We start from the raw sequence: 21,100 nt of genomic DNA on the forward strand, positions 1-21,100 counted from the left end.
AAAGATCGTACTATTTTCTTGCATTTTAGTGTATAGATTGGCTTTAAGCAGATAGTCTTTAAAAGAACTTTTAATTAGTCCAACTGTTCCTCTGTCAGGATTTTAATGTCCTAAGTGAAACTATTAAACATGCTTTCATGCAACCCAGTAAAACCTGGAAAATAGTTTAAAACCAATCTTAAGATTCTTGACAATCATCCTTGGGAATATTTTCCAATTTTCTTCTTCAACTGTCATCATCGACTCTCAAAGTATATTAAATTCTTTTTGAAAGGCTATATTTAAAAGGCCTCAAAAGAAAGTCATTCAACTGTTTAAATTTTAAAAATTATTCCTTGCCAATGTACACCTATTAGAATTTGCCACTTTAACTACAGGAGAAAGAAGACTGACATTACAGAGTCATTTCAGCCTGTGGAGACAATTGTGCCTCAGGGATAATCCTACGTGGAAACTGAGATATATATATATATCATGAGTAATCAAAATTTACTCTCTGTAAATCAGGTGTCCAATTTCTTTAAAAATAATTTCTGCAGGGATGATCATTAATGGAATGCATCATAGGCAGAATAAGTCACTTCTTCAATATAAACACATGGAACTACCAATTATCAGAAGTCACATACTAGCAAGATCATTCCTGAAAAGAAAAACAGAAAAGCAATTCTTTATCTACCTTCAGTACCACCAGAAGTCTTCTTTTTACTACTGCATTCTGGCAGTTTTGAAGTTGATTATGTAAGAAGTGTCAAAGGCTATAATCCACAGAATATGTTTTTTTTATGAATAAGAATAGCTTTTGTTTAAAGAGAAATCTTCAATAATGAGAAACCTGAAAGAATAATTAAACCCTTTTTAAAACTACCTAAAAATAACCTATATATGTAGACTGTATTACACAATGTCCAAAAAGTTCAGGAGGAAAAGAAATAATATGTAATAAAGAATAATGTCCCCATCTCTGCTCTAAGAAACTAAAGATATTTAAGAAATTTTCTAATGTCCCCAAAAATCCTTTTTTTTCCCAATAGCAAGAAAACTAACATTAAAGCATCTAAAACTAAAGTACGTAGGATTATGTTCTTTTAACTTTCTGTATTAGAGTTCCAAAAGATCAGAAGAGATTGTCATCAAGCAGAAACTAACTAAAACTTATAGAGAAGTTCAAGAGATGCAAATCCTTTCTTTTTTCCAAAAATGACATGATAAACAAGTGCAATATCCTCCAGCAACTAACATAATTGACAGGGAAATGAAAGATTCTAAGGCTCATGAATTAAGCTCAGGCTAAAAAAAAGAAGTGTTATGAAAATTTTAAATATTTTTTTTCTTTAAAATTTTCAACAGTTTTATTAAGACAGTTTTATTAATGACTTCAGGAAATAAAAATGTATCTTACAAGAATGTTCCACTTGGCAGCTAGACTCTGCACGACTCCCAGAAATACTAGCCGTTTCCTCGGCTGTCTTTCCTCTTAACCAGGAAACGAGGCAGTATGATCCAGAGTTGTCACAACAAGCACTCTCTAAAATATCACATAAGGTATGACAAAGGAGTTCCTTCCGCTCTTCCTCTAAAAATAACCAAAGTATCAGTTATAATGGTTTTCTTTGAAAAGAAAAATATCCTGTCATGGATAACAATAGTAAGAATGTTTTAACTTAATAATGAAAACCAAGCATTTTAAGTGGAGGATTCCTCCCCCCATAACAACTTAGGTTTAAAAAAAAAAAGTGCTTAAGGATTAATATGTCATCAGTATTAAATATGGCCATTAATTAGAAAAAGAAACGAGAAAAATGAAGAATTGAACATTAGGAGAAAGAATACGTTACTTGGAATAACCTGGTACTGATCGCTCCCCTTCCTGAGGCTGCAAAGGGAGCACTAGGAGCCCTGAGGGCTCCTTTACTGCAGGACCAGGCACAGTGTGAGGGCCTGCTGAGACTTCTATTTTTTCCTCATTTCTGAGTCAGTCTAATGTCTTTGATCTCCTTGTCCCATAGGGGTAAGGATAATGAGGTGACACATAGCACATACTGTACCACAATCCATTACAGTAGCAGACGCCATCGCGGTTACGTTGCATAATACAGAAGCTCCTGATACTATATTGCAGTGATCTGAACATTAGACTTTTATAGAAAGGGGCAATGAGAAAATGCTCAACGTCTTCCTAGGCCTTACCCACCTCCCCTTTCCAAGCAGGATAGCTCTCTAACAGTAGGACTGCCCCTGAAACTTTCAAAGGGGATACGATGTGTACACACATCCTACATAAAATTTAATGCTCTGGGGAGAATTTTACTTCTCTTAATAGACTAGCAGTTCTTTAAAGGCAAGAATTAGGTCATTCATTTTATAACCACCACGACATTTACATTTATGACAATGCTATATATTTTATCAATGTAAATATCTTTCTGTATAACAGCTATTATAAATTTTATCAATAAAACATTGATATTAATAATTATATCTCTTGATTTGTTTTCTATAATTTATTTTGCATTTCAACTACTAATTAATAAAAAATACATGAGTGACACTTTAGCCCTTAAATTCACAATCATTAGATTCTATGGGTATGGATTGGAATGGAAACTGTTTTGCCTTTATATGCCAAACCAGGATTATAATATATTCCCCATTCTTCTCAAAGTTATCGTGATGTTCACATGAAATTGTTCACTTATTGAAGGAAAGACTTTTAAACTGTCAAGAGGAATGCAAATGTTTGTTATTATCAGGTAGAACCACACAGCTCTCTGACCTAATCATAGCGCAGAAGCTAGGACAGCTTCGTTTGCAGTGTTATCTGCATTGTGTAAGGCACTGCACTAAAAGTTGCAGGAATACAAAGATAACTCAGTTCTTGCTGAGAGCCAAGTAAGACAAAACAAACACAAATGACCATTCCTTATGGTAGGCTATCATTTAACAGTTCAGGGAAATGGCACCACTTTTTAGTGAGAGCCAAAGTTTTTTGCCCTTAGTTCTATTATCCTGTCTTAGACTCTTGGGTAAACCAAATTAGGTAATACACATATTAAAATATCACTGTTCATGAAAATTTCTGAAACACTGAAAAAATAAATCTCAAGAACAAATATCCTGTTTATGGTTTACTTTTTAAGATAAATAATTTCAGTTAAACTATTGCCAGTAAAAGCTGCATAGATCATATATAAATTAGAAGGTGAAGGAAAAGTTTAAAGACCAACCACGATCATACCTGGGCAATCCCTCCAAGAAGACTTCTCTGAAGAGAACAGGAGCTTCTTCAAAAGAAATGCCTTTACACAATTAAAGCAATAATTATTAGAATGCATTGTAAGCATACCTTATTCTTTTATTTTAAAATGGGAAAAAACCCTTTATGATTTACTAAATAGTACTATAAAAATTTTGGAGTTTCTCACCACATTCAACAGTAATTGAGCATATTATTCAGAATATACTACTATAAACTTGATTCTAGATCCATAAAATTCTTCTTTCATGATACATATTTTTTGATACATAGAAAAAGTGACTCAACTGACTCAAAAAAACAGACACATAAACAGAAAAGTAAAGAAACTTAATTGCTCATTCACAAAATGAAAACCCTAGAAACAGGAACAAGTCTACATTTTTCTTAGGTTCCTTGGGGGAAAAGAAATAAAAATACAAAGGTGGTTCTGCTCTATTAGCTCTGATTTGTGACATAAAAATACACTACAAGACTCTTCCGCTTATCACGAGTTCCAACTTCCTGGTTTGACTAAAAAAAATACAAGATTTAAAAGAAAAAACAAACTGATCTCTCACTTTTCCTTAAGTGTGTTATACTGATGATTTGATAGAAAGCAGTTCAGTAGTGTTTCCTTCCCAAAGTGCAGTTTACAGACCATTTCCATCCTAGTCACCTGACATGTTTATTAAAAATGAAGACCCTTATGCGCCACCTGTTGTATCTGAACCTCCAGGAAGCAGATCCAAGAAAAAGGTTACTTCGATGTTTCTCACTTACATGTTTGAAAGTGGTAGTGTGTTGATAAGAGGACTGCTTTTAGTCAGACACACCTAGGTGTGCATCTTGGTTCCACTACTTTACTAACTAAAAATAATAATAGCATAAACTTTAAAAGGCTGCAGTGAGGATTTTATGAAATAATCTATGTAATGCACTTAGCACAGTACCTGCCACCTAATAAGCAATCATTTCAATTACTTTAACAACAACAACAACAACAACAAAAAAACCACACAAGTAATATTCTACAACATTCTTATATTAGTAAAATCTACCAATGCTGCAATCAAGTGTTTCTGGCTTTCCCCCAGTACGGCAACAACCATAAAATTGTGGAGTATTGTAACTACCTTACAAAATTTGGGAAAAATTAGGTAGGATACCCATTATTTCACCGCTAATACAAATGCTGTTAGTATTTTGATATACTTCCTTCCAGCCTTTCATACCTGTTTTAGTTTTTCTTACAAGTGAGAAGCATAATGGGTATGCGATCATGTTTCTCATTTTGGCTTTCCCACAGGCATCATAACTATAATTCTTAATCACTAAATGTCTATTGAGCTATCAAAATTACTCAAACATCATTTCATGTGTAAACTACATTATAGTAAATTAGGCTTATAATTTTTTCTTTTACTACTATAATAGTTTCTTATTGAATACAACCTTTTCCATATGAAGGATTACTTCTTTAAGAAAGATTCACAGAAGTTCAATGATTTCATAAAAAACAATCTGCATTATGGTTCCTGTTATAATGTAACTATCCTCCCCAAATCAAAGTACAAATGTACTTATGGCACTATGAATATGCCAGCATCATCCTACCCATAATATGCACTGGCAATTATTTTATATTTAAAAATAAGAGTAAACACAATCTAGTTATAGTTTCATTTGTACTTTTCTGGATTCCTAGTAAGACTGAACATTTTGATTCTCTAGTTCTCGATCACTATTCCACCTGTGATGACTCTATACACATCATTTCACCACTGACGAGTTTTAGTGTTTTCTAACCAATCTGTACAAGTTCCTTGTATAAGAACAACAATATCCACTTACTGCTAATATTCACTACAAATATTTTTCTGAGCCTGGAACTCATCCTTTCTCTAGTGCTGACAATACATTAGTTTTAGTTTTTCTGTGGTTAAATCTTATATCAAGAACATATTTGATATATGCTATCAGCTCGTCTAAATTCATTTTTTCCCCTCAAACTGGCAGGCAGTTTTATCAAGTGACATTCATTAAATATCATTTTATTCTACCATTGATTTGCAGTATGTGATAAATTCTTGGTAAAATGCTATATGTAATGTCATTTGTCCAGTATTAACTATTGGGTTCCATAATATGCCTACTCTTCTGGCTATAGTACCATATTCTAATTTTTATAGTTTAAAAAAGTTTTACTATCTAGACTTGCTCATTTCCCTTCATTAGGCTTAAAGGCTCAGTTTTGACTTTTACACTGAGGAAAAAAAAAAGAAACCCATAATTCTATGATTGAGAATATTTATGTGACTATGAAGCTAAATTACAACCTCAAAGATACAAGAGGGCTTTGAACATTACAATTATTCCTTGCAAAAACAGCTATCATTGTGGAAATATACCGAATTTTGTAAAACTTCACATTTTTATAAATTTTATAAAATTTTATAAAACAGGGAACTGTGATATACCTTGCATTTAATTACATTCATAGATTTTTTAGTAAAAAAACCAGGAAGGGCAGTGTTAATATAATCTAATTTAAATACTGACAAGATAAGGAATCTTTAAATTCAGTTAATAAGATTCTGAAAGCAACCAAAATCTGTGCCCAGCATAATATTATAACAACTCTAATACTAATTTACAGTTAAATTTTATTCTTTATATTCAGTTACTCCCAGGCAACATTCAAACATTCAAATTTTTCTTATTTTTTTTGTAATTCTACTAATGCAAAAAAAAAAAAAATCAAATTTACCCTTTAAAGAAAAATGATGAACTATAAAAGATACATTTTGGACTCAGTCATGAAAGATTTTTTTTTGCCGCCTCCTTCAGAGATAAATTTTTAATTTAATAATGAGGAGCATAAGGCTTGAGAGACAAATTTACGTTGTAGCTAACAAAGTTCAGGAATGTGTTCCTTATGCCCAATGAATAATAAATATCACATTAAATATGTATTTTCAAAACGTGCTGATTAAAACATAATCAATTCCAGCTTCTCTTAGACCAGCTGCGAAGTGACACTGCTGTTCAGACATTTTAAAGTATTACAGTAAACTGAAAATTCAATATGTGGTTTTAACAATGTAACATTCGCAGCAAATTGGCCTTTGAAATTCAAACAATACATTAGGATTCAAATCTCATACACACACACACACACACATTCAGATTAACACTATCTCGTCAAAGAAAAACCTCTTTTTATTAAATTTTGGAAATTCTGTTTGTAGTCAGTTACCATTAATTTTATTTTAAAAGCCAACAGCCTAAAACTGTAAATACAGCTTATTTTAAAAATGTATACGGTTTCAGAGCATGGAAGTATTACTCATCCTCAACTTTGTAGGAAAATCATTTTTACAGAAAGTACAAATGAAAAGAGTATTATTGCTATGATATACCTAACAGTAGCATAAAACATTATGATTTGATAGGATCACTATTCTAGAACAATGTCACCATCATTTTCTGAAGGTTAGAGAACACCTATTATGTTTTCTTGAAAATAAAGACCGTTAAAAGGCTATTGCTGCATAACCTGCCCATGTTCTGAATTCATTTTTTATTTTTGGATATTTATAGCAATTTACATGAACAAAAGTGAAGAGATAACTCATCATCTAATTACATACACAGTAGAAAACGAAAAGTCAAATATGAAACGTTTGAACATGTCCCTCTAAGGAGTCGGTAAAGTAGTCTATGTTACCTGAACAGGTGCAATAACAGCACAGGGGCCACCTTCAAACTGTTCTAATGCAGATCCCTCTGATTCACTAAACACAAACCCTAAAAATGAAAGCAAGTAGCAAAGATTAAAAAGGTAATTCAAACAGCAGCCCAAAGAATGTTTAATGTACTTTGCTTTGAGAAAGATCACTTATTACAAAAGCAAAATATCTCCAAGTTATTCAGGCACAGTGGTTCTTAACTTTTTGGGGAATCAAGAAACCCTCTGAAAAGAGATCTGGAGTCCCTGTTCCCACCCTGTGCCCCAAATGCATGTAAACACACATAAACATACTCACACATGCACACACAAAATTTGTACGTAGGGATCCTCCTAAGTGGACTAAGGGGATAAAGTGTGGACCTTAGTAAAAGAACACTAAATAATTTATTTGAAGAAAGACTAGTCTATCTACTGATTTCAAACAGAATTTCAGGATCCTTTCCATATAGAATATATTTTTCATTCAAATCTTTGAGTCATATTCTATAAGCTAAAAATTAAAGGCATCATAGACTATGAATGTGCTCATACTAGCTCTAGCTCAATTTCACTATTACCCAACCAGCACTGACAGAACAACTAGTAAATGTTCCTACAGACTGTATAGGGCCAGAGGTCCAGAGGACCGAGTTACTATCGGTATCACTGTTGGGAAATCATTTCACCTCCCTAGGTCTCTGTGTAGTTATCTTTAAAATGATCATTTCTAATTCCAACATGGTAGGAATATGTAAAGTTTCACTAATAGTTGTAGTTCAGTCATTCATCCCACGAACACTTAATGAACATACAATACTACAGCAAGCATCTAGGATGTACGCGTGAATGACAAAGTCCCTCGTGTGCAGGAGCCAACAGTACAGGTGAGCATGGACATATGAACAAATAAAGCATAAATGGATATTAAAACAGAAATATGAAAACAGTATTATGGATACAGAAAGAAATGATTTACTCTGCCTGAGTCAAGTCACAATAGGTGATTTTGAGGCTGATCTTGAACAGGAATTTGTGAGGACGAGGATGAGGAATGACTTTCAGGTAAAGAAAACTTACCTTTATTAAAGGAAAGAGTTTGGTAAGAAAAGGGACAAGTTTATAGGACAGGGGGAAATTTAATGTAGCTTAAGGGTAGTATGGGGGAGATGGTAAATGGGAGGGAAAGCTGACAAGAGGGTAGTACTGGGAAAGGCCAGACCATGACAAATACTAATTGAACTATAATATGATCATACTGCCTTTTTTTCCCCCCCCATTTTTTAAAGGAACAGAACGGGGATGAGACTGTTTCAACAGCCATATAGAGATGCTAGCGACCTAATAAAATTGCCATTAGTATGGAGAGGAGAAACTATACCTAGATAGTATTTCTTAGGTAAAAATTAAGGTTTGATGAGCACATACAAGTGGGGCAAAGAAATGAGAGCAGACTCTGAAGTTTCTAGCTTGAGAGAGTAGGTGGTAACAATTGAGATAAGAAACAGCATAGAGGATCCCATTCCATCCCACCTCTGCTCTCTCAACCTTTCAATCCTTCTCTTTCAAACAGGGCTTAAACCTGTTTCTCACATATTCAAAAACCAATCCTCCTCCTTAAGAATCCTCCCAAAATTCTTTGAGTAAAGAGATGAAAACTTATGTCAACACAAAAAGCTGCACACAGATGTTTATAGCTCCTTGAGACATAACTGCTAATACTTGGAAGCAGCTAAGCTGGTCTTCATTCAGTAAGTGAATGGGTGGGTAAATGAACTACAGTAATCCAGACAACAAAATATAATTCAGCACTAAAACAATAAATGAGCTGACAAGTCATGAAAAGACATGGAGGAATATTAAGTGCCTATTACTCAATGATGTAACCAACTGGAAAAGGCTACATACTGTATGATTCCAACTATAAGATACCCTGGAAAAGGCAAAACAATGAAGACCATAAAAAGATGAGTTGTTTCCAGGGATTGGTGAAGGAACAAAGGGAAGAGGGATAAACATGCAAAGCACAGAACATTTTTAGGGCAGGGAAATACAGTGAAGCCACACTGATGGATAAATGTCATTATACATTTGTCCAAACCAAGAGAAAGCACAACACCAAGAGTGAGCTGTAAATTATGGATCTTGGGTGATAATGACATCAGTGCAGGTTCATCAATTAATAAATATTCCACCCTGGTGGGGTGTAATGGTAAAAGGGGAGCACTATGCACATTGTGGGAGCAGAAGGTATATGAGAAATCTCTGTAGCTTCCCCATAGTTTTGCTGCAAACCTAAAACTCCTCTAAAAAAGTAAAGTCTAAGTTAAAAAAAAATGCAGTTGATGGTCAAAAAAAAAACCAAAAAAAAAAAACCAAAAACTCCAATCACCACCCTCTCAAAGCCCACCTAGTTGTCCACAGGCACTCTTTTAATCTCCTTATACTTATTTAACCTTACAATATTATTCTCCTTACAATTTATTCAATCTCCCAAATTTTCAACCTCTCACTGCACCAAATTCATTCTCACCAAGTTCATCTATGACCAGTACGGGCAATTTCTCAAGTCTTTTCTTATTTATTCTCCAGAGAATCATCAGCAATGCTGACCATGGGCTTCTTCTGAAAAACCTTTGCCCCTTGGCTTTACTGGTTTCTCTTGTGGCAAATTTTTCTTTTCCATTTCTTCTCAGTCCCCTCAATCCACTCCTCTTCAATGTTAATGTTTCTCACGTCTTGGCTTTAGGATCTATGTTCTTTTCATTCCATACATTCTCCTTGTGTAACTCATCCACTCTCAAGATTTCCATTATTGGTTATAATCAGAGAATTCTCAAACAGAGCCCAGATTATAATCCCAGACATAAAGAGAGTTTAGTTTTCTTAACATGGTCCTGTATGATCTGATTTCGACCTAAATCTCCTACCTCATCCTTGGCCACTCTTCCTCTTGGACTTCAGGCATGCTGAGTATCTTTCAGGTCATTAAATATCCATTTTCTGTCAGGTTTCTTACCCTTTGAACATACTGTGACCTGAAACACTTGTTAACCCTTTGTCATTTTAAGGCAAGATCCTCTTGGTTCAAGACCCGAAAACATGATTTATATTTGTCTATTCTATCCCATCTCTGGTCTACTCTGAGATTCAAACCACTGTCATCGCTCACCTAGAGTACTGTTAAAAGTTTCCAACTAGAGGACTCCATTCCTCCCCACTTACCCTGCTCCCAATCCTTATATGCTCACCATAGTTATCAGAGGAATACTGTAGCCTTGGAAATCAGATTTTGTCATGCCTACTTAATACAATTCAGTGGCTTTTCACAGCAATTAAAATGAAACCCAAACTCATTTTTATGGCCTTAAAAGACACCGTGATCTATCAAACCCACATTTTCTTAGTTCACTTTCATATTCATCATCTACAGTGAATTTACTTAAAAGTCTTTACTTCAGCCCTAGTGCTTGCTGTTTCTTCTCTCTTCAGAAACCTGAATCCATCTCATTCTCATTTTAGGCGTTAACTTCTCAGAGATATTCCCTGATAAATCTATCTAAGTAGGTCTCTTCTACCATTAAGCACAACTAGTACTTTTCATATTCTGTGATTACTACAAGTAACTGCTTGCTTACATGTTTAATATTTGCCTTACAGGTATCTTGCCTGTTCTGCTGACCACTGTTTTCCTAGTATACTGTATAGTAATGCTCAATAAATAGTTTTGAAATATTGCAAGGGAAGGTAACGGGAGAGTCTGTTTCTAGGTGTGCCAAGTTCAGTTGAGATAACCATTTGGCAACATTTATTTATTTATTTATTTGAGAAAGAGAAAGTGAGAGAGATTACAGAGGGAGAGGGAGAACCAGACTCCCCACTGAGTGGAGAGCCCGAGGTGGTGCTTGATCCTAGGACCCTGAGTTCATGACCTGAGTGGAAGGCAGATGCTTAACTGACTGAGCCACCGAGGTGCTCCCATTTGGCAACAATTCTTAGAAGTGGGGAAATACCGGTCTGGAGCTCAGGGCAAGTACTAGGATTAAACACAATTTGAATCATCGTCAACATTGGCAGTCAAGTAAATGAGAATATGTAAAACAAAAATAATGGAGATGGGAACATCAAAAAATTAGCAGAGGCTGAATCAGTAAAGATGGACAAAGATTGGAAAGGTAAGAGGAAAACACACTGAAGTCCTCCAGGAAGCAGAGAGTAGTCACTTGCTTCAAATGCTGCTGAGCAGAGTAAAACATAAAACACTGCATTAAGCACATCACTGGGAATACAAAAAGAAATCTAAAGCACTGGAGAGTGTAAGCAAATTTTAAAGGGTTGAACTGTGATTCAGAATATAAGGAGAAAGAGTAAATGCAAACTACTTGTCAAACCAATGAAGGGGAAACATATGGTAACTTAAAACATAGCTGGATAAAAAATTATTATTTATATGGATTGAAGGGCATGAGTGATTACATGGGAAAAAGGAAGTTTAAAGACTCTAAGTCTTGAAAGAGTTGTGGAGTGGTGGGGTGCAGACAGGACTGGAGAAAAAGAGATTCTCCAAGTGTGGTCTATAGAAACTTGAAAATCTGAGACTCTTTCAGGGGATCTACTAGGAGTAAAAATAATTCTCATAAGGATACTAAGACATTTTTTGCCCTTTACACTGTGTTGACTTTCATAGCCATGGTACAAAAGCGATAGGTGTGACTGCTAATGTCTTAGCACACACAAAGTGTGTCATTAAACTGTACTAGCAGTCACCATCCCAGTAAACAAAACTACCCTCTCTCAAACACACATAAAGAAGCCTGTTTAACTAAAGAATGCCCTCACTGATGCTATTTTTATTAAATTTTGACTTGAATAAAGTGTCCTTTTAAAAATTATTCTGCATGACAAAATGGAAACTACCCACAAAGCACCTGTGCAACATACCTTGATGATGACTGATCTTTGTCTCCAGGAAATGCATGTATGTAATTTTCTGAATTGCAAGCTGGACATACTTTTTTGTAGAGCACTGTTTTTATTCTGAAGAGGTACTAACAAACTATGATTATTCAGACTTGATTATGCGGCAAACACTTTCTAAGAAGGGAATGAAGTGAGCCTGCTACATCGAGAAAAATAACTGACGGTTATATTTGCCAGTGATAAAATTTTAGGCTTTCGAGCATAACTAAAATTTTGGAAAACTTGCATCTACCACTGTGAACTTGACAGCATCTCAATTCTTGGATATTCTTCTAATGAGATCAGTGGTGACAGTAATAAATGTGATTTTTGTTATTGTAGAATGAAGTGTATTATCATTTGGAATATGTGAATAAACCAGTGGACCAGTAACTTTCAAATGACTGATGCATGGCTATCAGATATGAATGCACAGGTAAAGATTCATTCAAAGTACAAGACAAACCAATGGTTTTCAATTAAGAGAGTACAAAAAATTCATTCATGTGGTTTCAGATTCCATACTGCGAATAACCTCTAAGAAACTACCACCGGTCAAGTTCTGGTGTTGTATCAAAAATGAATATTCACAATTACCTAAAAAGGCTTTTTTATGATTCCTACTTTACAAACCTTTGTGAGGCTGGATTTTCTGCATATTCTTCCTAACACAGACTGCAACAGACTGAACAGAGAAGCAAATGTGAGGATCCAGCCGTCTTCTAATGAGCCAGACATTAGAGAGACTTACAGAAATGTAAAGTAATGCTTCAGGTCTCATTAATTTTATTTTTCATATTGACGTACTTAATACTTTTCAGAGTATAATGAGGCCTCTAGTTAAAAAAAAAAAAAAAAACTTGAAAGCCATTGGCCTGGCAGAAGAAGTGAATTTTAGCAGGCTTCTAAATTAAATATATACACAAAGAGGAAGTGGTATTACTGAATAAGAATGAGGGGAATGGGAGAAAAAGAGAACTGAGGGAATGTTAATTCTAAAAAGCACTAAGAAAAGCTGACAAGATAAAGAACCGAGAGAAAAGCAGAGGGCTCAGCTAGGGTTTGATTACTACATTTGCATTGATGCTGACCACAATTTTCTCCCTCAATACGCAGCAGCCTGGGAGAAACAAAATAGAAGACAAGCTATACGGAGGATGAGAAATAGGTAAGATGCACAGGACAAATTTAATAAGGACAAATGAAATCTAAGGGTGCTGGTTATCACATCAAGACAACCAAATCTGAGATCCAATCTAGGAACAAGAGATGAAGCCAAAAGGCCCCTTACTCCATCCAGTTCTGTTCCTACAGGAACAGGAAAGGATCTTTGACGTTGGGCCCAAGGGCAGAAGTGAAACTAGAAGCTATCAAACATTTGAGGTATGTAATAAACATGAATCAATAATGAATTTTACCTTCCTTAAAATTACTAACAATGTAATGCAGTTTTCAAGCTCCATGGGCAAGTCTTATAGCTGAAATGAACTACAGTGAGTTGCTTTTGTATGTTACATAGAAAAATCCCATGGAGAGAATTCTAGGCAGATCTGCTATACTCCAAATTCTGTTTAATTACAGTATACATGTTCCAGTGTGCTGATAATGCACAAAGGTTATTATAAAATAAATATAATAAAGTCAACTAAATGTAAATTAAATATTCTATGCTAAAATAGGACTAGGTTAAGTAGGCTTCTCCCTTTATAATAAGGTTTCACTTGAGTTTAAGTTTTTTAGGATATACAGTTATTTCTCTTGTATTCTTACACTCAAATAATTTCCTACTTCTAAAAGGAATTATTTTTTCTCAAAATGGTTTTTTTCTGATTAGATCTGAAATTAGTCATCTAAAGCATATGATCACAAATATATAATTTAGTATCACATTCCCACAGTTCTACAGACATAGAAATCTGCTTTATAGCTCATAACAAATTTAAACCTAAGTCATGAACATCTTTGTAGTTTTCCAATCTTTTACTTTCATATGACTTACTACCCATATATACATTATTCAAATCAGTTTTTTAACTTCTGCCTCCATAACACTAAGCTCTGAAGTAAACAAAAGCCCATAGAAAGACCTGGTTTGTCATTATAAACTCTGTGATATTGGTTGAGTCAAATCTGAACTGTACCTTAGTTTCCCCTTTATAAAAATGAAGAAAACTACATTTATCCTTTGCGGTCTCTCAGGGTTGTTGCAAGGATTAAATAAGACTTTGAAAAACTGTAAAGCATAATGCAATGTAAGAATTTATGATAGATACTTTGAACTAAAATATACATAATGTATTCAAAGTACCAAGAAATTAATTTTGTCATATAAACTTACAAATTTTAATTTAAAAGAATTGGATCTTAGGTGACATGACTCAGGTAAGCTGGAGAAAGGAATATCTATCCTTGAGAGAAAAAAGAGGCATCCAACAACAAAAACCTCTGAAATGATAATGATCCACATTATCCTCCTTTTTGGAAGAATCATTAATGAATAATGGTAGATCAAGGTGCCTGGTTCAGTCCGTTATCAACAGCTTCTGCAGAGCAAAGGAAGCAATCAACAAAATAAAGAGGCAACCCATGGAATGGGAGAAGATATTCGCAAATGACACTACAGACAAAGGGCTGATATCCAAGATCTATAAAGACCTACTCAAACTCAACACACGCAAGATAGATAATCACATCAAAAAATGGGCAGAAGACATGAACAGACACTTCTCCAAAGAAGACATACAAATGGCTAAAAGACACATGAAAAAAGGTTCCTCATCATTAGTCATCAGCGAGATTCAAATCAAAACCACATTGTGATACCACCTCATACCAGTTCGAATGGACAAAATTAACAAGACAGTAAACAAGTGTTGGAGAGGATGTGGAGAAAGGGAACCCTCTTACACTGTTGGTGGGAATGCAAGTTGGTGCAGCCACTTTGGAAAACTGTGGAGATTCCTTAAGAAATTAAAAATAGAGCTACCCTATGAATCTACAATTGCACTACTGGGTCTTTACCCCAAAGATACAGATGCAGTGGAAAAGAAGGGCCATCTGTACCCCAGTGTTCATAGCAGCAATGGCCACAGTTGCCAAACTGTGGAAAGAGCCAAGATGTGCTTCAACGGACGAATGGATAAAGAAGATATGGTCCATGTATACAATGGAGTATTATGCCTCCATCAGAAAGGATGTATAATCAACTTTTGTATCAACATGGACGGGACTGGAGGAGATTATGCTGAGTGAAATATGTCAAGCAGAGAGAGTCAATTATCATATGGTTTCACTTATTTGTGGAGCATAAGGAATAAAATGGAGGACATTGGGAGATGGAGAGGAGAAATGAGTTGGGGGAAAGCGGAGAGGGAGAGGAACCGAGAGTTGTGGACTCTGAGAAACAACCCGAGGGTTTTTGAGGAGAGGGAGATACGGGGTTGGGTAAGTCTGGTGGTGGGTATTAAGAAGGGTACGTATTGCATGGAGCACTGGGTGTGGTACATTGTTTATGTGGTACATAAATAAATCTTGGAACACTGAAAAAATAAAATAAAATAAAATAAAATTACAAAAAAATAAAGAGTCTAACTTTTGGTTTCAGCTCAGGTCATGATCTCAGGGTCATGAGAAAGAACCCCATGTCAGACTCTGCCCTGGGCTGGGAGCCCACTAAAAATTCTCACTCCCTTTGCCCCTTCCCCTGCTTGCACATGCCTGCTCGCCCTCTCTCAATAATAATAACAACAATAATAATACTGGTTTATCATTTTATTATTTGGTAGAATGTTAAATCATAAAAAATCTATTAACTTATAAATACATTTGATACTTATATTTTAACTGATCCCTCACTTACATAAATTATTTGTTAAATTTTTTTTCATATTACATAACAAAAACTGTCCTATACCAAAAGTCCAAACTCTTAATTTCAGCCAACTATATCTCCATTCTCCATCCACCTGCACAAAACCCCACCAAACAATGAACTGTATAAATGGGAATTGTGTTTCTCCCTCTTGGGTTAATCTAATAGGTTAAATGATAAAATAACTTAAAACTTAGAGGAAAGGAAAAAAATAAAGGTGTCTTGGAGCTTATCATCTAGATCAGGGGTTGACCTGTTTCTGTGAATGCAGTTTTGGAATACAGCCATACCTATATTATCTAGGGCTGTTTTTGCTGCAATGGTAGAGATGAGTACTGAGACAGAAACAACAAATGCAGCTGACTCTTTCACAGAAAAAGTTTGCCAAACACTGAACTGGACAATCAATACTGAAAAGGAAACAAATTCTCAATAAGTCAAAATGTTTTCATGTATAATAAGATTTATACTTAATCCTGTCAGATCTAAATGACTCTTATTTTGGTTCTGCTGGGAGTTGGTCCATTGCACCACTTGGCTTCCATTCCCAGTACTACTATCCTGGTCTGACCCACCATCTCTACCCCACTGGATTCCTGCAAATGTCTCTCATTTGATCTTGCTGTCTCATTCAAGCCACTACAGTCTATCCTCAAACACAGCAGTCAGATCAGTCCTTTAAAAACTTGTCATGTCGGGGGCGCTTGGGTGGCTCTGTGGGTTAAGCCTCTGCCTTCTGCTCAGGTCATGATCTCAGGTTCCTGGGATTGAGCCCCTCTGGCTCTCTGCTTAGCAGGGAGCCTGCTTCCCCCCTCTCTCTGCCTGCCTCTCTGCCTACTTGTGATCCATCAAATAAATTTAAAAAATCTTAAACAAACAAACAAACAAACAAACAAACTTGTCATGTTGTTTCTCTTCTCTGCTCCAAACTCTGCAATGACCTCTCATTCATTCAGAATAAACGCCAAAGTCCTTACCATGGCCTATAAGGCTTTACTGGCCATTGTATGAAAATTATTTCTTACATCATCTTTTATTACTCTCCCCTTCTCTCATTCCTTTTACAGCTGAACTAGTTTCCTTCCTGGTCTTTGAACAAAAAGCCAGGAATATTCTCCATCAAGTCTTTTATAATGGCTATTCTCTTTGCCTGGAACACTCTTCAGATATAAGTGCATAACTAACTCAGTTGCTTCCAGTGCTTGCTCAAATCTCATCTTAAAATAAGGGCTAGCCATGCCACCCCACTCCACAACTCCCTATTTCTTTACTTTCTATTACATGTACTTCATTTGTGCTATGCTTATTGTTTGTCTGCCTTCCCATCCTAACCTGCAGAGGCCTGGAACACTGCTGTAGTCTGTGGGAAAAAGGGCAAGGAGAATAAATGGTGTTTCTGAATAAGAGGTAGAAAATATACACTTTTCTTAAAAAATGATCATAGGCAACTGAGCAGGAGAAAAGGAGGCAGGGGCAGAGACTCAATTTCCAAGTTAGAAAATAACAACTGAGTTGTTAAGTGCCTGCCTTCGGCTCAGGTCATGATTTCAGGGTTCTGGAACCCAGCCCTGCATTAGGCTCCCTGCTCAGAGAGAAGCCTGCTTCTCCCTGTCCCATTCGCCCTGCTTGTGTTTTCTCTCTCACTTTGTCTCTGTCAAGTAAATAAATAAAGTCTTTAAAAAAGAAAAAAAGGAAAAGAAAATAACAGCTGCAAATCTTTAAATTATGTGACTTATGGTCTTTCAAGGAGAAACTGGCAACCCCCCCCAACACACACACAAAACCCCACAAAAAAAAAAAAAAAAAAACCCAAACCAAAATCCCACAAAATGCCATTTTTCCCCCAAAGAAAAAGGAGTTATAGAATGGAATTATCTAAAACAGCCAAGTGAATTAAAACAACTATGTGCCACTTCTGTGGCTTACTGATTTCACGTATTATCTGACATTGTTAAATCAATTCAGAAAAAAACCCAACTCTGTGCTGCAGCAACTCCTGCAGCTTTTTCTAATGTATCACAAAACTTTTAATGTGATCAATATAGGTTCATAAATGGACTATGCCTAAACATAATTTTACAAATATTTACCCTAAACATCTCACACTTATAAATAGCTTCCAAAAAACTCGTAAGAATACAGTTGTCAGAGCAGTTACAGACTAGGAAATAAAGCCAAAGTTGGTGTCACATTACAAATGCTGTAAGGCAAGTGCAGCACAGCAGTTTCTTGTGCCTAGTCTCATAATCCCAAATGACTGCCGAAGCAATCTTCAGCAATGATTTTTGCCTCTAGATGAATACAACAGTTAACATCGCAAAACCAGTAACAACCTTCCTCTCAGAGATGGTAAATTAAAAACACAAATTCGGTTGCCTGAAAATCCTGATCAATGTAAAACCCTGAAGAATTATATATCCACAATGTAAACAAACTCTAAAAAGAAAAAAAAATTCTTTAGTTTTAAATGGCAGTGACTGAATGAATCTTGTTAAGGACCTTCAGGGCCCAGCACTCTCTAATGTCATTATAAAGTTGTATTTTAGATAATAATTATCATGTATCCTCGATGCTTCAATAAAAAATTAATAAAAGTAAACAAATAATGGTTATTCATCAAATAATTTCTTGTAAGTATCAGGTCATGGCTGGAGTGATCTTTGGCTTATCTTACAATTAAACACTTTTTAAATTAAGTCTCAAGAACTTCCATGTCTGAGTGTTTACCGTATGTCAGATATCGTGCTAAGTGCCTCCATGGGTTTACACGCCTTCAATCCTCACAACGACCCTGTAAGGTTGACACTACTATTATCTTCATTTTACAGAGAAGGAAACTGAGGTTTAACTAAATTAAATAACTTGAATCTGGGACCAAAGTACACCTGTTCCAAAGCCTTCTCTTAACCACTACTAGAACTGCCTCTGAATTCTCCTGGAATCTCCATCTCAGTATTAACATAAACAAGGCTGAATACTATCTTATTCTATGTTGTAAATGCTTAATTAATGCTAATTAATTACACAGGAAGTAAAATTTTTCTTAATCCTTCACAGCCTTGTATACTTCTGGGCTGTTCATTATTAGGATAAACTCAGTCAAAGTGGAAAGCAAGCTTTAAAATCTGCAAATGCAGGAGACCAAGATTTCAGAAAATATTACTTCAGTGATGTAATTAAAATGAGTAAAAAGAGCCAAACTAATTACATGTTATGGTTTGGAAACTCAAAGGAATAAAGTGAAAAGAGAGCTGCATTAGGAATTGGGAGACTTGTAATTCACTCGATTCTTTCAATTTGCCCAACTCTGGCCTGTTTATGACCCCACCACTCATTTTCCTCATCTGCAAAACAAGAGTGATCAGCTAAATAAGCTGACTGTAAAACATTATGAGTCTAATTTTACCAGCTCTTAAATGAGGCATATGTGGGAGAGAGGAAGGGATTTACATAAACCCTGCATTTTTGTTACAAAGTACACACTATGAGGTAGGAACTTGGATTTACGATGCTAAAATTCCCCCAAATCCTTTGAGAACAGGTATTTACTAAAAAATGGATTTAATGATAAGAATGAAATGCTATTATTTACCAGCCTGTGATGTTTTACATACTTACATTACCAATCCTTCTGACTCCAAAGGCTCTTAACTTCACCAGTCTTTAAGTCACCTTAAGCAGTGTGCCACGTTGTGTTTTATTATAACTTCAGAATTACAGATAATTACTAGCATAAAGTACCTAACGCAGAGCCTGGCACAGCGCAGAAATTCAATAAATGGTCATTTTTATTTCATTAGCATTCGTATTAATAAAACTTCTTACAAAACTCAAAATCCTATCTGGATAATTAGACCAGCGCAGGAAGTACTATTATCCACATTGCTTTTAACTGTAATAGACATAAACCGTCTCAAAGCCGGGGATACTCTGGGTCCAAAGAGCACCTGATAAGCAAGCAACACTAAATTCGTACACCGAATTAGCCACTGGAATTAGCCACTTTGACTTTCGTGCGGACTTGGCGCTCTCCAAAATTAAACCGAACACCCATTTCATGAAGCCTTGTTGGGGGCGGGGGTCGGTCAAGATTCAGGGGGCCACAACACTTCCTGAGACGCTGACACCGAGGCACAGGGCACACCCTCAGGGTCACACACTGCAGCCCAACCACCACCACCCTTGCTCTCCAGCCCGAGGGGAGCTCAGAAGTGGCAGAGGCGCTTCGGGGCTTTAGTGGCACCATTCAGCTGTAACCCTTCTCCTACTCAACCACTCCCCCCAAGGCAGGCAGGGCGTTTCTAGAAAGTCCAGTTTCAGAGCTGAGCTGGGCAACTGGGACACAGTGCGGGGCAAGCCGGGGAGCTGTGGCGCCAGAGGCGTCCAGCTAGCCTCTCGCAGGGCAAAGGAAGCGGCTGGAAGTCAGAGCCCAGCCAGGGTACCTTGCGTCCAGCGGCAGAAGATGGTGTCAGAGAGACCGGGGCTGCTTTTGGTGCCCCACACCAGCTCCATCAGCTCTTTAGTCAGTTCGGACATGATGGGGTACCGGCGAGCGGGTCTTCGCTTTCAGGACTCCTGCCCCGGAACATGGGGGAAGGGGCGCCTGCGGAGACAGGAGTTGCGGGACGGCGGCGGCGAAAGAGCTGGAAGGCTGGACGCGAGGAAGACGAAAGGAGACAGAGCTACTTGCAGAGACCGCGCCTGTCAAGCCAGCCCCAGCGGCAGCAAGGAGTTTCCCGTACCGGAAGTGTCGGGCTACTTCCGGCTCCCCTTTCGCTACCGCCCCTCACGCCGGGAGTACCCGGGAGTCACCTCCCCGGAAGCGGAAGTGGGAGGCAGGAAGGGCTTCGCAGCTCTCTGGAGTCGGCCAGCCTTCCGGAGCTCAGCCCCCGGGCCTTCGGTGGGGTGTTGGTTTCTGAATAGGCCGGCGGGTCCGGTTCCCTGGGCGTTGGCATGTTTTTACCATCCCGAAACACCTCCCTCCGCGCGCTGCTCTGGGCTTAGCTGTAGGCTTTGAGGCCCGAGCTTTAGGGCCTGGAACATAGCCCGTTCTTTAAAATTTGTAATATTGATTACACTGAACTACAACTCTTAAGAGGATGGTTGTGTCTCAGGGAGGAAACGGCCATGTCTGTATGGAGAACCACCGATAATTTGAAGGCTGTCAGCCTGTGTGCCTCGATAAATCCTATAAAGCCCAACCAACTATTATATACGTAACCAAAGGGTGTGGTGTAATGCAGAATTACAAAGCTATTTATAGGGAAAACAGACTGAAAACAGCCTGTCTGGAGATGGTAGAGCA

At 36.8% G+C, this 21,100-nt stretch overlaps 1 protein-coding gene across 4 annotated transcripts in view; it reads right to left on the bottom strand.

Moving 5' to 3' along the window:
- MINDY3 (MINDY lysine 48 deubiquitinase 3) overlaps positions 1 to 20,567 on the bottom strand; it is an 81,949-nt gene extending 61,382 nt beyond the window's left edge. For 2 of the 4 annotated variants that reach the window (XM_004757566.3, XM_004757565.3), the window contains exons 1-4: positions 20,238 to 20,566; positions 6,966 to 7,045; positions 3,239 to 3,299; positions 1,403 to 1,576 (exon numbers count right to left, since the gene is read on the bottom strand). In XM_004757566.3, the coding sequence (XP_004757623.1) occupies positions 1,403 to 1,576; positions 3,239 to 3,299; positions 6,966 to 7,045; positions 20,238 to 20,331 (409 nt within the window). In that variant the 5' untranslated portion in view covers positions 20,332 to 20,566. Of the gene's footprint in view, positions 1 to 1,402; positions 1,577 to 3,238; positions 3,300 to 6,965; positions 7,046 to 20,237 lie in introns of those variants that run through there. The other 2 variants (XM_045069101.1, XM_045069102.1) reach the window with 2 other exon arrangements.
- Between the last annotated feature and the right edge of the window lie 533 nt (positions 20,568 to 21,100).

Source organism: Mustela putorius, unplaced genomic scaffold (genome assembly GCF_011764305.1).
Source record: "Mustela putorius furo isolate JIRA1106 unplaced genomic scaffold, ASM1176430v1.1 tig00003913_pilon_pilon_pilon, whole genome shotgun sequence".
NCBI classification, from domain to species: Eukaryota; Metazoa; Chordata; class Mammalia; order Carnivora; family Mustelidae; genus Mustela; species Mustela putorius.